This window comes from Drosophila teissieri, chromosome 3R (assembly GCF_016746235.2).
Source record: "Drosophila teissieri strain GT53w chromosome 3R, Prin_Dtei_1.1, whole genome shotgun sequence".
Lineage (NCBI taxonomy): Eukaryota > Metazoa > Arthropoda > Insecta > Diptera > Drosophilidae > Drosophila > Drosophila teissieri.
The window spans coordinates 22,365,308-22,382,468 of record NC_053032.1 but is presented as its reverse complement, the minus strand read 5'-3'; the positions used below and the strand labels follow the sequence as shown (position 1 = coordinate 22,382,468).

The window sequence follows — 17,161 nt, the reverse complement described above, 5'->3', positions numbered from 1 at the left end:
TAAAAAAAGTGTGGAAAGCGATAATTGAAAATTTATATTTTATACTTTGTCAAATCAGCACATAATTATAACGCTTTTCCCAAGTTTTAAGCTAATGGCAGTTCATTAATTAATATAAATTGCAATTTATATGGTCGCAGCTGGCTTGCTTCCACACATTACCTCGTTTTTTTTTGGTTCGCCCATAATAACTTTTTCTACATTGTGATGCAGCATCAATTTTCATGTTCCCTGCAGCGAGCGGCAACCTTTGCGCTGGAGTAATTTTACCCGGTACAAGGTCAGGGAAGAAAATCGCACAACTTTTTCCAGGGCAGCGAATAAAAAAGTGAAATTTAAGCCACACACGCAGAGCAGAAGACAGACGACAGTTTTGCGCCAAGGCCAAAGGACTCGGGACTCGAGTGTGTGCCACATGCACTCCCACACACACACACACATAAACACTCACACACACCCAAATAACAACACACACCCACACACAGTGTTAAGTCAGCTGCCGCCATTTTGTAGCCATTTTATCATGGCAAACAAAAGCGGCTTACAGCCTCCCGTTGGCCTTCTGTTGTCTTCTGTTCTAAGTCTTTCCATTTTTTTTCGATTTTTTTCGACTTGAAATTGATGAATTTTATTCATGTGTTCAACGAGCGTCTGAAAGGTTGTTTGGGGAAAACACTCGCAAGCTTGGAATGGAATTCGTCAGTTGATTAGCTGCGTGTCTCGCACGGCAATTAGGCAAATTGTCAGGCTCCATTTTAAACGCCCACATGCTTATCGACTTTGGCTTTGATTAGGCGCCCCTTGGAAAGGTGGAGACGTAGGGCTCTCAGGCGTAATTACATTAACAATTCCGAAAACATGCCCCCGAAAAAGCCGGAGTCGTCGTCGGCCAATGTCACTCACAGCTGGGCATTCAATGTGGCACGAAACGTATCCATTATTCAGGACGTGGTGCAAACAACTCGACCGACAAGCCAACAACGTCCTGCTGCGTGTAAGACGCACTGGGTACAGTGGTGCACCACTCTGCTCCTCCTCCACTTCCTCCTCTACCTTCTCGTCCTGGAAAGCACGCCTGCAGCACCCACTGCAGCAGCAGCACCACCACCACCACCACCACCCACATTCACATTCCATGGCATACGCACAGCATATTTGGCTTGTGAACTTGCCTACTAACCTTGTGTGCATGTGCCATGCAATTGGCCCCAGGATAACCTGGCAATAATAACAACAACGACAGCATCGTCAACAGCAACAACAACAACTGCAACTGCAAGGATGTGCAAACATGGCGAGGTCCTTTCGCCTGCAATGGCATCGCTGGGCTTCGGTGGGCTGGTGGCCAGTGGAGTTGGCCTGTAATTAAAGTTCCCTCAGTTGCCACTCTCGATAACCGCATGGCAATGCAGGTACAGTTGCCGCAGCAGCTGTACCACGGAGATCCTTATTTGCCAGGACTTTCATGTCTTACGTGGTAATTACTTCATGGGATTAAGACGAGTCCTTTCTAGAGCAGCTATATGCTCATATCTGTTACCATGAACACCGCGAGCCTGGCTTTCATAGAAGAACCATTTTAGACGTCAATTTCACTCTCATTCGAACGTGAAACGCAATTGCATTTCCAGTTTCGCTTGACAAAGGACACAAGCCCAAGAGGCAGTCAAAAAAAAAAAGAAGAAAATTGGGGGAAAAAAGGACACAAATGAAACCGAGAGGGAAAGTTATCGTTGGCTGCGCATCGCTAACAAAGTACAGTGGCGTCGCCGTGACCAATGACAGCCATGTTTCCTGCATCAGGAGTTGCACAAAGTTGTCGCTCAGTTGCACTGCACCCCCCGGCCCCCCGCATCCCACTGCATATGCACATCCTCATCCACAGCCACATCCACATCCCTTCGAGCCACACACAATTCTGGCCACGTTTCCTCGTTCTATTTCTTTTGCCCAACTGCCGAGGCTCATTGGCTTTTCGAAAATACACGTAGCGAAATGCAGCAATGCTTAAAGCTTAAAAAGTATGTCTGATCCCAAAAACATTTTCAATACTGATGACTCTTTTTGCTCAGTGCACGACTTTGAGCGGGTTGTGTGGAGTTTTGTTTGGTGGCCGCCTGCGGCTGGCAAAACGACAAAATGTATGCTATGTTCCGGCTGAATTGCAGATTTTCATCCTTTGGCACCCTGCGCCCCCAAGCACACACACACACACTCACGCACCCGCACCCGCACACACACTCGCACACACCGAGTCGCTTATTCCGTGCGCCTTTATGTGCAAAATGGGGGGTGTGGGGGATTCCTCGTTGATTTCACTTTGCTGGGGAGCGAAACTGGGGAGCGAAACTGGGGAGCTGAGCGGCGCCAAGGAACAGTGTTTTGCCATTTGGTTTTACTCGCATATTGCTAATGGAAAGCAGCCATGCCACCTGGCCCAGTTGGATATGGGATCTGGGATTATCCCAGCCGTTTTGCGACATACTTTCGGGATCATATCTAAATTGAAAAAGTTATCGGTGCCGTGTGTCAAATGTGTCGCCATTGCCATCGCTGTCGCCGTTGGTGTCGCCTTTTATTTACATTTTATTTTCATGGCAAACGTGAGCCGTGCACCACGTTAATCGATTCAAATCGATGCGACTGCCGAAATCCGCTCACAATATGCCAACATTTCGCTGACAGCCAGCTGTCCGGCAGGCAATAAACGAAAATAATGTCGTCCTGCTTGCGAGGGAGCTACATAAATTATAACATTAAGCACACCCCGAGAGGCATAAAACTCTTATTTAGTCGCCGGAAATCGCTGCGTCGCACTTTTCCCCCATGCCGATAATTCCCAGCCATAAATTAGGCAAACAAAAGTTGGAGCCTCTTAAATACATATACATACTAGGGGGGCTCGATAAGCGGGATTAGAGATCAAATTAAAACAGACTGGCGATTATCCTGACCGAAAAGCAACCCAAACCAAACTGTTCGATCTCAGACTTCGAAGCGAATCTGTCGCCGGACGAAGCTCATTACGTATTGATGCCCTCTCATGTGAAATAATTGCCGTAGTTGTCCATTAGCATTTAATAATTCATGGCTGCGTGTCCATGTGTCGGTGTGTGTGCGTGTGTGTTTGTGTGTGTGAGCCAGCAAAAGTCAAAACTGTGTGTTGGCATTGCGGCTATTAAGTTCGGGCCATCGGGCTGAGTGAGTAAACACGATTGGCTTCACGGTACTGGCTTGTATGATATGCGGTTCGCCCATCATCGTGATGATAATTCAGTTGCACTAATCGAATGCCGTTGATTGATAATCGTAGTCAGTTGATTTGTTTTTGCAGTAGTTGAGTTTCCTGCAGTTTTGAACTAAAAAAATAAAATAGACTCTTGTTTCATGTTTTCAAATTCCATTTTATTTCTATGAATAAACTTTAATTTAAAATATTCTATATAATTCTTGTTTTGTTACTATCGTAAACGGCTTTATTCAAATTTTCACACATACCATTTATAGTTAGCTAATATTTTTGTTTCAAAAAAGCATTAAAGCAAATACTTTTCATGCCTAAATTAAAATACATTTTACAGGAACCAAAAATTGCCAATACATATTAAAAATTGTTTGTTTGTTGTGTAAAACTTGTAAATAAGTTAAAATGATTGAAATCTTCTTTACACACTAAATAAATGAGAAGAATAGTAAAATCACTACACATAAGATGATTTAATGCAGGTTTAATGCTTTTAAACTGATCACAGCAAATTGTTTTGAATACCCAAGAAAGAAAAAGAAGCAACGTATGTAGGTAATAAAATTTCAAATACTCTAAAAATCTTTTCTTTTTTTTTATAAATTTTGTCTAAATATTTTAGTTTTTTTCTCGTTTTATATATTTACAGTGGGAGTTTTGTTCAAATATTTTGCTAAAAAGTAATCCAACTTGGTGCTAAAAACTTTACTTTCAAGATAATAACTGTTTTTATTAATTCCTTGATAACAAAAAATATACTATACCTAATCACAATAATTGTTAGGTCTATAAACAGTTTCAGTTTAGCTATTATCCCTATTTTTTTTTTCGATTTCACAAAATGTTTCTTTTGGTACCAAAAACTTCAACGAAATGTCTTAACTTTTTACAATTGATTTCATGGACGTGAAAGGAAAGTTGGACTTCTGGCTCTGAATCCTGGCTCGTTCCTTCTCTGAGTTCTTCTGGGCTTCTGTGTGTGTGCGTGTGTGTGTGCTTGTGTGTGTGTGTTTGAGAGTATACGTGTGGGTGGAAGGATATGCGTTGATGTCTGTGTGTGTGTGGGTGCGACGTTAGTTGATGTCAAAACGTTGCGCCTAGAAAAGTTTTACGTTGTTATTAGTTTATGGGTGTGAGTGTGTGTGTTCAGTGTATATGTGTGGGTGTGTTTAGTGTTGTTACATTTAAATTAAACTTTAAACTAGGCAACAAATTGAATTTGTTGAGTATTTTCAATTTCCCCATGCTGATGTCGTTCTTGTCTTTTCTACTTTCTTTTTGGCATTCTTCTTTTCTTACTGCTACACATAAGTTTCATATTCTTCGCATTTCTCACATCAAAACTTGCACTCAATAGTTCAGTTTTTGGGCCTTTTTGTCCAACAAGGAATTACCAGTAGGAGTTACTTTGTGGATATTCGCGGTCAGCCGGCCAGTATTAGCTGGATATGCATTTAACATGGTCTTTGGCGGTGGCCTAAACACATTCGGTGCCAGGTTGAAAGAGGGGATTATTGGCCTAAACGGGGTTAAAAGAGAATACTTAGTTAGTAAAGTCGAAATCTTTCCTGTTTGCATCAAACAAGTAAAATAAAACTAAACAATTAAAATTGAATAAATATTAACATAAAGTAAGGAACTATAAAAAGTGTATCAATGTAAATCTATCAGCAATGTTGTTGAAAGTACTTAAAAAACAAAGATAATCGGCGCTTATCGAAAATAAATCAAAATAATCCTATTAGTTCGTTTTCAAATGACCGTTTTTTTTGTGAAAACCTTTTGCCACGCGATAAACACCACTAAATGGCAATAAAAAAGAGATTTACGGCGAACACTTTAATTATAAACCTTAATGAAAACAGCCGACCGCTAAGCCTGTGGCTTGTGAATTTTCAGCCACCAAAATTGCTTGCTTATACTCGTATGCAAATTTTGATGTTATTTATTGGTTGGCAGGCACACGGAAAATCTCTCTTAATGCCATTTTGTTTAATTTTGCGTAATTATTGTTATGCATTGTTTGTCGGTTTCCGCTTGGATTTGTCTTATTTTTTATTTATTAATTAACCGCTTTAATTAAAATTGGCAACGAAGCAGCTGCAAAAATGCGTCAAGGTGGAAACAAAAAGAAAAAAAACGCTAATTTAATTGAAACATTTCACTAAAATGTCCTGCCAAATTGAGTCGCTTTATGTTTTAGTTGGGCAGCTGTCGGGCTGTGGGACATTTTGACGCTCCATTGACGCCATTTAATTGGCCTTTTAGTTAATTGGCCAATTGATATGCATATTTTGATTGCATTTGCAGCTCTGCAATTAGCGTGACCCACGGGCAGTGAATTCAAAGAGCACGCATTTCAAAGCGGGACACCACGCTCAAATCGACGGTAAATTAAATTAAAGTCCAATAAAATCATAATTAAATTGCGCACACGAGACGGTAATTATGTAATACAATACGCCAATAATGGTTCCTATATGGATTTTATAGCCACAACTTACCGTTTTTAATATCTAAATTGGGACTGCGGTTTCGTTTCACTCGCGGCATTTTCAGATTAAAGTAATTGCAAAAAATGAATTCGATTAAAGTGGATTACAAATGGGAAAACTTGGCGGCTACGTTCACAACAATTTTTGGTACTTATGCCTAAACTTATTTGCATCAACTTACTTAACACTAGATACAACTATGATACGACCACTTAAACCATCTATGTACAACATTAACTTAGCAACTAGCTGCCTAGAACATACAACCTAGAACTTAGAACACCGCCTAGAATCTGACATAGCTAAAGTCGTTAGGATTCGTGGCCATCGGTGGGGCCGACCCGCTTACCTCCTCCTCCATGGCAGTGGCGTACATGTGTGGCGTCACATTCTTCTCCAGACTGAAGTGGTCCTCCGTGGTCTTGTGGTACACGGGATTCTCGAAGTTCATCGAGTTCACGGCGCGCGTGCAGCGTCGGTACACGACAAAGACGACCTGTTATGTTACAAAGTGATTTAATATTAGTATATACCATTATGAGTTGACTGTAGCTATTTTGCAGTACTTACGCATGCTAGTAGAGCGGTGCCCGTTAAACTGGCTATCACAATCAACGCTATTTGGCCGTAATCCTTTTCTGATTTCGTACCAGATAGGTCTTGGGACTTATTAGCTGTGTCTGTGCTATTGCTTTCAGTTCTTCCTGCAACTGTGGAAAGAAAGAGAAAATTGTAGACGCAGGTAAAAAATGAGAAAAATTGGGCTATACACATATAAAACCAATTACACACAAGCATGTAAATATTAATCTTAAAGTATGACATTTTCTCAGAGATTTTACGTTTGAGATTTCTCACAATTTAAATACATGTTGCAAAAATTGAAACCACTACCACCAATTAATGATGAAAATTTGAACTTCCGCGCACATTCCACAACTTCCAATATCAAAGGCACTCTCGCCAGATATTAATAAAATATGCCTGCCGCAGCTTCAGCTTTTACCCATAATTTGATAATTCCTATGGCCAAATATAATTAAAATGTTGTCTTTTTGTGAGTTTGTGGGGCAATAGGAAAAGAAGGAGTCGACGACGACAACGAGGACGAGAACGAGGACGACTACATCCCGTGGCGAATGTTTCCGCTTTCGGGGGCTTCGCTGTTTTTTGCTGTCAGCTTCTGTGCTCTTTTATTCGGTGCCTTTTGCCTTTTGCTGTTGTTCTGGCAGGATGTTGTAGGATTTTTCCGCTGTCATCATAATTCGTTTTCATATTTTTCCGTTTAGAATTTGTTCAACAGCAGAAAAAAGCGCGCACAAAGTTAAGCGCCACCAGAGTCGCGCGCGTTCGTCTGGCAAAGGATATGCGTCGCTTTCTAGGAGGCTACCCAAGTTTTATCCATCCCCACCCACTCCGTTTAAATCCCACTGCTCCTCCAAGGATACCCACTTCTGCCGTTGATATTAATTTCTGCTCTACGAGTGTCCGCAAGGAGGACTTTTTGATTCGCGCGAGAGCGTGTGGCAGGGAATTATCATTAAAAGTTGATAGCGGCAACAGCTGTGTGGCATCGATTCGTGGCAATTTCGGCGTAGGCGCGTTAAGAAGCTGCAAATTTATTTTGCTGGCATTAACAGACAGTCAAATGGCAGGGCAAACATCTAAACATCTGAAAAGTTGCACGTTGCTGTGGCATATTAATTGCGCGATTTTCCTTCGGCTTAAGCGTGTGGTTGCTTATCTCTTCTGAGGCGAAGGTTGCATGAAATTGCTAGCAGCTGTTTTAATAATTTTTAAAAACATTTTTTTTCAGACTTTTTACTAATCTTTTCTCATTGCCCTAAGCTATATATTTTCAGAAGCAGCATTGGTTATTTGCTACACTAAGTTATCGTATTTATTATCGTTATTGTCTTTGTATCATTTTTCGGAAACATTTGGAATTTACTCAGACCTCTGGAAACTTAGCTTAGTTTCATGAAAATATTTGATACTAAAATACATGAGTGGAATTCGTATTTATTTGCTACACTAAGTTATCGTATTTATTATCGTTATCATCTTTGTATCATTTTTCGGAAACATTTGGAATTTACTCAGACCTCTGGAAATTTAGCTTTGTTTAATGAAAATATTTGATACTAAAACACATGAATGGAGTTCGTATATTCGTACTCGCATTCGCAGAGATTAATTTATTTCTGTACTTTGCATTTTCTCTTCGGTATATAGCATCCATTTCTCTAACGACTGCTTTAATGCTTGCCTATAAATGTCACATATGATTGCTTACTTCTAATCTATACGAAATGCAATTTCCGTGCTTCACACACACACACACAGCTCCCTGAAAACATGCAGACATATGAGAGTGAGTTATGCCTCATCGCCCATTTTTATAATCCCGCACATGTGCTCTCATATTTATTTCGAAACTCCAACTGAGGATAACGCAAAGCAGGTGCTCGGGAAACCCGAAACACCCGAAACACCCGGAACTCCCAGGAAACCCGGAACCCCTAGATCCCCCGCCACCGGAAGTGCCATAAAAAGTGCGACAAAATGGCTGCCGTGCCACCGTTTCGCCTCCCAAATGAAATAAAAACGCATAAAATATGTTCCGTCACCTGTTTTGGGTATCCGCGAGGGGTTGTAAACAGATTAGATAAACCAAATAAAAACAGAGTTTCAAAGTTTCAAGTCCAAAATGGTGTGGCATGCAAATAAACAAAATGGCGGCTTTCCTGTTAATATTTGACCCCCATTGTTGTCTTCGGTTCGGTGGCAATATGCAGTAAAGTTGGAGGCGAACAATAACAATTGCCAATGACTGGACTGACCGAAGTGCAGGCAAATGAAAGTCATAAAATGCTGCAAGGAGCAGCAGCTGTTCACCCAGTTTTCCTCGCATTTCCCTCCGATTTTTCCCTCGATTTTCCCCCACGCCCTGCTGTGGCTGGCTATTAAAAACGCAGTCGTTACTTCGACGGCTCAAAGTTTATGGTTACTGGGGCTCTGTCCATCTGTCCATCTGGATTTCACCCTGGCATTTCGCAGCCCGGCTCTGTGCGCATATAGATACGTATGTCTCCCTTGGACTCTGGGGTATTTGCGAAACTTTGCCTGCCTGCTGCCTGCCTGCCTGCCTGCGCTTAATTAAGCAATTTGAAGTGGGCAAAGATGGCCATAGAAAAAGTAGCACAAACCGCTAATTGAAATTGCAGTTATGCCGGACCGGGCCATCTAATTGAAATAGTCCCTAACTAGTTTATAGTTATTTACTGACCCGCGCTTCTCGGGCTCCTACCAACTTTGCTTAAGCCCTCTTTGTCGCCATTCTTTGGCCGCAAATGTGTTGCAGCTTTTCTCATCTGCCGGCCGGCCAAGAAGAGCGCAGATGGCGCGACCTTCAACCTCGTCTTGGCCCATGGCCCATCTGCAAAGAGGGCCACTATGACTTCTTCAAACTGGCGTAATTAGGCGCAATTGTGCGGGCTTCTCGCTAAGCACTTCCAGGAAACTTGATTTCACCCCGTGGGCATGACAACGTTTTAAAGCTCCCGGAAGTTTGGCCACTTTTCACTTCTAAGCCGGCAGGACAACGAAAGCGGATAACGACTGGCAGCGGGTGCGATTAACATTGGAGCTCGGTAAACCGGGGATTTGTTTCATTTCTTCTGTGGCCAACTAATTTGCTATACTAATTGCATAAGGAGTTTCGCTTTTTTACCAAATTGATTGCCGCAATAGCTCCTTAATAAACTTTTTCACAAAATAACAACAAGAACGCATATTTGTACTCGTTAAAAATTCAAGTATCTTTTTGGTGCCCGCGGAGCCAGAGTAAAATACCCTTTATTGGCCTTATTTGTTGCACGAAAAATAAGAAAATAATCTGGTTGCCATAGCGAAATATCTGATTTCGTGCCGCTGGAGCTCCTTATTTAAAATGCGAGGCCTGTATAATTTTGCATTCGCCAGTGATCAAAGTGCGTCTGCTAAATGTGAGATTATTAAAAATAATGATACGGCATTTCGAAAAGGAGCCCAGCATTCAAATCCAAATCAATAGCAACAACGAGTGAAGCGAGTGCACAAACGCCACTGGACAAGTATCTTTTGGCATTGAAATGGCGTTGTGAAATGGACTTTGTGGTGGGACATATTTTAAGGGATAAACCGCAGGCTAGATGGGTTGTAACTCACTTTCGCCACACGGCCAACGAAAACATTTTGGCCCAATGTCGACAGTTTCGAGGTGTTGACAGTGCCAATTTGCTGGCCGGATCAGCATCGCTATGATGAAGATGATGATGGGGATGGGGATTGGGATGAGGATGATGGGTATGATGGGGATGATGGCAGTGGGAATGACGAATTTCTGGTTAAACTATTTGCCAGGCTCCATATCAATCCGCTTGCGTTCGTGTTTCGCTTGCCCTTGCTTATGTACAATTTAATTTCATGGCGATTTGTTGACGACTGCCGCTGAAATGCTGCCATTCTGCCATACTGTCCTGCTGCCGTTGCGGTTGTCAGTCGTTCATCATTCGCTTCCGTTCCGTTCCGTTTCGTCCATGGGAGTAGGAGTGGGGAGTGGGATTCCCATTCCCATCCGAATCCATGTCATGCCTGTCAGGGAGCAGTTCGCAAATTGCACGGAGAAATTCGCCCGGATCCGGGTCTGATTCTGGTCCTGGTTCTGGTCCAGGTCCTGGTACTGGGAGTCCCAGAGTCCCGAGCTCGGGCAAGTGATGTGCTGGATTTGAGTCGGCGGCGGGAATCGGTTGGTGGGAATCTGGGTGGTCCTGTTGCCATTAAACATGTCACCAATGCTTCCCTTTTGTGGTTTTTGCACTGTGTGTGTGTGAGTGTGAGCCCGATATTTATGTTTTACGCTCCGCACTTTGCATGAGTATTGGGGTTAAAGTTCATGTGTGAATGTATATGCCTGTGTGTGTGCATTTTGAGTGATTACGTCGATATCATTGATGTTGATTTATGATGATGACGATGGCTGTACATACATATATACCCGTGAGTGTTGTTCGAGAAATTGTCGCAAAAAATGTCAAATGAAATTAAAACATGGAAAACACAGGTGAAAATTATGCTCTCAGGGATATAACAGCACATGAGAACACGAAACAGAGAAGCTTAGATAAAACCGACACCAATCTATATCCTTTCTTCACTCGCAGGATTCGCAGAATTCCAATAATATAAATGTATTTCGATTTATATGTCTGCTTTCATTCAATTTAAATTTACTTTATAGGAACTTTTGCGAACCCCACTTAATTCTAGGCAACCACCACCATAAGTTTCGTAGAAAAGTGTCGCATACCCGGCGCTTCACTGTACCCATCTTGAGGTAGTTTTGTGGTTGAAGTGGACGACTGTTTGGTTGTCCGGTGCATCGGTGCAGTGGGATGCACAGTTGGGATACGCACTACAAACAAAAGGTTATTTCATAGGTATAATGAAATTCGCAAAGGTGAAAATGCAATTCAATGAAAAGCGCACTGCAGTTGGCCACTTAAAAGGCCGCAACCGCAGCGGGAAAGCGTTCTGCATCTCCACGCTTCGCGCTTTTGGCCATTGCGCCGTTGGCCAGTTGAACCGCAAAACGTTGCCATCGAGCCGGAATGTTCAAATGCAATTACGAAATCCCCCGTGCAATTGCCAAAAAGGACACAGTGAAATCTACTTACGATCTTCGACGCACATTAGCCCGTCGGGCATCAGTTTCAGGCCGGTCGGACAGGCGCAGGATATGCGAGGACTCCGCTCGTTAATCCTGGGCGCTGGCAGGCAGAGATGCGAGCAGTGGCCATTCACCGACTGGCAGTGGTTGACACCGTCTGGTTGGCGATACGGGTGGTACACGTGCACCGCCATGGGGTGTTCCAACTGGAAATAGCGGAAATACGAGCACATTTTAGAGATATATAATTTATTTTTGGAGAAAAAAATCTTTAGATATATGGAATTTTTGTATCTGGTTCACAAGGGTTTACACATGTATCATATTTTTTGTTTTAATTCGTTTTTGTTGGTACAAGGCACGAGAAACTTAGATAAGAAAGCCAAACACTGCGTATCATTTTTCACCCTTATACACCAAGTGGCATTCGAAAATGTAACGTAATTTCATAAATTCATTTATCTTGAACACTTCCGAATATACATTTCAGATTAATTCAAGAGCCAGCAAATTGGGAAATACACTTACCATATGCGTCGCTGTGACGGGCTCCACATCCTCTCCGTTGAACTTGTTGGCCTTGAAGACGGCCTGCTTGTCCCAGTCGGTCCAGTAGACGTAGTCCTCGAAGGTGGTGATCGAGAAGGGATGCTTCAGATACTCGCTGGAGTAGAGCACCTGCTGCCTTTGCGAGCCATCGTAATTCGACGACGAGATGGAGTTTAACTTGCCATCCACCCAGTAAAGGCGCTTTTGAACCAGGTCCAAGGTGATGCCATTGGGCCACTTGACATCGTAGGTGATGATGGCAGTGCGGTGGGAGCCATCCATGCCCGCCCTTTCGATGCGCGGAGAGGCGCCCCAGTCGGACCAGTACATCCAGCCCTCGATGGGATCCAAGGCGATGGAACGCGGAATGTCCAGCGAGTCCTTCACCAGGACCCTGCCCATGCTGCCCTCGAAGTTGGTCAGTTCGATGGTGCACCTTTGGGTGTCCGTGAAGTAGACATGGTTGTAGATCCAATCGACAGCCAGGCCATCCGAGGTCACCGAGGACTTGGTCAGCACCACCGTCTTTTCGCTTCCCTCATCAATCGGTGCTTTGTATATGCTCTTTGTGGTCACATCGCTCCAGAAGATCATGCCAGTGCGGAACACAAAGTCCAGCGCGGTGGCTGCCTTTGTACTATTCACTATGGATGTCATTTCCGGTCGATCCAGTGCTATTTTCCGGATGTCATGGCGCCGGGCCAGCAGCAGCGAGGCATGTCCTTCGCTGGCCTTGCACCTGGTGTGATTCTTCAGGACTCTCATGTAGCCCGCCTCGCACTCGCACTTGAAGGCTCCGATCTCGTTGACGCACACCTGAGAGCAGATGCCCGGAGTCTGGCACTCATCGATGTCCACACAGGTGTGTTGATCGGCGTCCAGTTTGTAGCCGTCGTGGCACTCGCAGCGGTAGCCCACCTCCAGATCCACACACTGGTGCATGCAGCCGCCGTTCTTCGTGGAACACTCGTTGATGCCACACTTTCCGGCCGGCTCGTCCTCGCCATTCGGGCAGTCCTTTCTGCGGTCGCAGACCTTGGCATTCGGGATGCACAGACCGCCGCCGCAGTCGAATTCACTGGTGGCATTGCAAGTCTTCGGTGGCGCACTGATGTTGCAGTTCTTCTCATCACTGCCATCCGCACAGTCCCTGTCTCCGTTGCACGTCAGATGGCCGGCGATGCAGGTGTGATCGTCGCATTGGAACTGATCGGGACGACATGTGGTTTTCGCGCAATTCGAGGGCGACTCGTCCTCGCCATCGGGACAATCGGCCTCGCCATCGCAAACCCACGATGTGTGCAGGCAGGTGATTCTATCCGCGCACTGGTACTCTCCCCTTTGGCAGAAGTTCAATAGATTGGCGGTGCAGTTTTGCTAAAGGGAAATGATTATAGACATAATGTAGTTTACTTAAAAGTCAGAGCTTAATGCCAAGTTTTTGTACGAGGTCGTCTCTTGAGAGGCATTGCCTTAAAAGATGAATCTCTACCCGGGACGGGGATAAAGGAAGTTAACTTTGCTGCTGCTACAACAGTTTGCTTTTCTTGTTAAGTGCCAACCAAATATTCAGGCAGCTAAGCCCGGTGCACAAACACACTCTCGCACACGCAAAGCCCTTATGCACCAGCACGCACACACACATACACCGACACACACACACATGAGCATACGTACATGCACACTTATATAGAGGACCCTGTGGCCATTGCCTGCATTTTTTGTACTGCATTCTTTTAGGAGATGCCAGAAAGCATTTTCCACATTTTATACGCTTTGCGAGAAGGAGTACTTGTGTGTAAATAGTCAGTTTATTTTTAAGAATTTAATTAAAGGGATTTTCAAAAGGTATTGTGTAGTGATTCGATTATGTTTGATGTTTTTGCGATGCAGGCTAATAAACATTTTAACAAATATTCCATATGGAAAAAAAGTGAACAGCTTAAGAATTTGAATACAATTTTTTGCTTTGCGAAAGGGTATTTTTTTTGCGATCTGTTCGGATAGTGTGTGCAGTGTTTTTATTGCTATTCGGAGCCATGCAATTTCGGGCACCACCCAACGGACAACAAAAGCCATGCGTCATACATATAAATGTTTATGGGAAACAGTTGCCGACATGGTCCTCGTCGTCGTTGCCAGTTTTGAATAATGCTCGCGTCTTGCATAATTTATGCTTCCTAGCTTGCTCCATATAAATACATATTTATATGCGAGGGCTGTTAAACAACTTGCCATTTGTATATGTGCGTGTGTGTGTGTGGGTGGTTTGATAATGTGCTCATATCAATTTTCATTGCTAGTTGAAGGGAAAGGGGAAAAGATTTCCGGGCCTTACACGGAAAAGTAAATGTCTTGCCCATTTTATTTGTGGAAAAAGGACGTTTGTTGTTCTCTTGCTATTAACTTCAAGATTGGCTTTAAATATGAATGTTTACTCACCACCTCATCCTCGCCATGACTGCAGTCTGCATCTCCATCGCAAACCCATTGATTGGGAATGCAGTTGCCACTCCTGCAGGTGAAGGAATCGGCATTGCACTTCGGCTTGATCCCGCAGTTCTTCTCATCCGATCCGTCACCGCAATCGTCGTCATCGTCGCACTTGAAGCGGTTCTGGATGCAACGTCCATTGCCGCAGGTGAACTCGTCGGAGCGACACGTCTTATCTGCCAAAGTCCAATCCAATGATTAGCTTAATTCGTAATTGGCTTAAATGGAATTTCGGTGGGAGGATTTGGTGAATGTGATTAGTGTGCGCACGGATGGGATGAGGAAAAGCCTAAGCCGCAAAGAGCAAGTCTTTGAGACTTGGGAAAAGCCAACACCATTACATAAATTGCCGACAAACAAAGAAAGCATACAGAAAAGCGAGAGATGTGCAAGTGACAACAAAAGAAACAACAGAAACAGCGCCGCACACACACACAGGAAACCAAAGTGTTCCCTCTGTGTGTGCGTAAATATTTGTACATTATTGCATACGAGCTTCACCATGGCACAACACAAGTCTTCAGGAACATGTGTGTTCATGGCACAGTCAAGTGCAGGGAATACTGCACTATAGTATCTAGAAATAAATATCTACCAACACCAAAAAGAGAAGCAGGGAGAAATCTACGATTATTTCGGTTATCACGCTAAAAGCAACACCAACACCAAGCAAAGCAGGTAAGCGGTAGCTAGGAAATATTCGTTTGTGGCTTACTGCACTGCGCCTCATCGCTGCCATCGCGACAGTCCTTGTTCTGATCGCACATCCAGGACAAGGGAATGCACTCGCCCCCGCCCGACTTGCAGGCAAACTGCTCGGGCGAACACGTTGGGCTTCCTAAAAAGATCAAGGTCAAGGAGAAATTCATGATGAGTGGCGAGGTTTTAATATATTCAACAAATAAGCCAGTTTCGGAAAGCCGAATATATTTTGTTCATACTTAAGTAGTTCCTAGAAACAAACCATATAAAATTATTATGTTTTATAATGTCTTGTATCAGCATTTAGAAATAGCACTTATAATGGGTAAAAAATGTAATAAATTCCGGAGCACCTCCTTCAAGGCTGTAATCATAAAGGACCCCGGAAAAAACCCACTAACTGTCTAGCTAATGGGACTTGCTCTGGCTGAGATGGGAAGCGCTCCTTAAAGGCAAGCGAGGGATGTCCTGTAATTAAGTTTATAAGCAGCTGCCGTATACGAGGAGGTGGGGCAGCAACCGTTCTCCAAGTGATAAACATAGTTGTCATGCCGACAGACACACCCTCACACCCACCACACCATAGTGGCACAACCAACAGCCAACAAGCATTCGGGGGCTAAACAGTTGGCATTTTATCTAGGCAGTAATTAAGACATTATCAGCCAACACTCCATAAAGTTAAAACGCACACATGCGTATGCATTAAAGCAATTATCGCACACACTCACACTCTGCAAGTTCCATTGAAGTTATCCTTGCCAAAGGAACGGACATTAAACAAAGCTGACTACACTCCCACACACACGCATAGACTCTCTCACACACATACACACACACAGACACACTGGCGCATTAAAACGCTTGTGTTTAACCCTTAATGCGTATTAGTATGCCAGTTCTTGGCGCCTCGCTTTTGTGCCTTCTTTCGCCTTCTTTCTCTCTTTCATTGCCTACTACACGCCTTGCTTTTGTTTCACGTTGTGTGTGCGTGTGTGTGGGAGTGATTTTCCCTGATATGATTATGTACATACATCGCCGCGTTACCTCTGTGTGTGTGCGTGTTAGCAATAAAATCTTATGGCTGAGCCGCACATTTGAATATGCTTTTTGGCGTTTTGTCTACCTCCTTCCTCCGCCTTCCTTTCTTTCCTTTCCTTCCCTTCCTTTTCCTTCCTTCATCCCGTCTATTTGTTTACCGTTTACACGTGCAAGGCGTACGGCATTCGGCGGAAATTTCTGACATCGTTGCAAATAAATTAATTTATTATTATTCTCTTCTTGGTATTCGCCATTTTTGGCGGTTGCTTAGCATGTACAACGGGTCGTATGCGTGATATGCCTGTAATTGGAATTTACTGTGACCAGCTTACTGAAATTACTCGTCGTTCGCCCGCTGAATATTTACTGAAATTGCTCGGATGCCACGGAAATATTTAAATTTAGGTAATTTTTGTTCCATACTCGTATTTAGCGCTTTTATAAATAAATAAAATTACTTTTTTAATTACAAGTAATTTCATAGCTATTTTCCAAGTAATTTCATAGCTATTTTCCAAGTAATTTCATAGCTATTTTCCGAGTAATTTCATAGCTCTTTTTCTTGTAAATGTGTTCGTTGTAATTGGCCTATTTAAGTGGCCTTTAAACCCATGTAGTCCCCAGCAGCAGTTCTAGCTTTATTTTATAATTGCTCCATCGGGTGTCCAGTGAATTACGTTTGAGGGAATATGGTTTCCTCACAATTATTGGATAAGTTGACTTTCTCTTACATTTTTCACAATTAAAATCATTTCCTGTTAAGCATCGTTCATATTCAGTTGAAAATACTTTTCGATTATTTCGCTTGCCCCGTTCACCGTGCGCCTGATATAAATTCAATTATCCAATATCATTTCGCCCCACCATAATTTATGGCTTCATTAAATTCTCCGTCGCTGGTGAGGAAAATATTCGCCTGGGGTCCTT

At 43.3% G+C, this 17,161-nt stretch overlaps 1 protein-coding gene across 14 annotated transcripts in view; it reads right to left on the bottom strand.

Moving 5' to 3' along the window:
- Window positions 1–3,447: 3,447 nt before the first annotated feature.
- Window positions 3,448–17,161, bottom strand: part of LOC122618984 (very low-density lipoprotein receptor) — a 33,571-nt gene continuing 19,857 nt past the window's right edge. For 5 of the 14 annotated variants that reach the window (XM_043795592.1, XM_043795597.1, XM_043795598.1 and 2 more), the window contains 8 exons: window positions 15,207–15,329; window positions 14,441–14,667; window positions 11,978–13,375; window positions 11,457–11,655; window positions 11,090–11,194; window positions 6,310–6,449; window positions 6,089–6,235; window positions 3,448–4,763 (listed from right to left, as the gene is read on the bottom strand). In XM_043795592.1, coding sequence (XP_043651527.1) covers window positions 4,722–4,763; window positions 6,089–6,235; window positions 6,310–6,449; window positions 11,090–11,194; window positions 11,457–11,655; window positions 11,978–13,375; window positions 14,441–14,667; window positions 15,207–15,329 — 2,381 coding nt within the window. In that variant the 3' untranslated portion in view covers window positions 3,448–4,721. Of the gene's footprint in view, window positions 4,764–6,010; window positions 6,236–6,309; window positions 6,450–11,089; window positions 11,195–11,456; window positions 11,656–11,977; window positions 13,376–14,440; window positions 14,668–15,206; window positions 15,330–17,161 lie in introns of those variants that run through there. The other 9 variants (XM_043795593.1, XM_043795602.1, XM_043795596.1 and 6 more) reach the window with 6 other exon arrangements.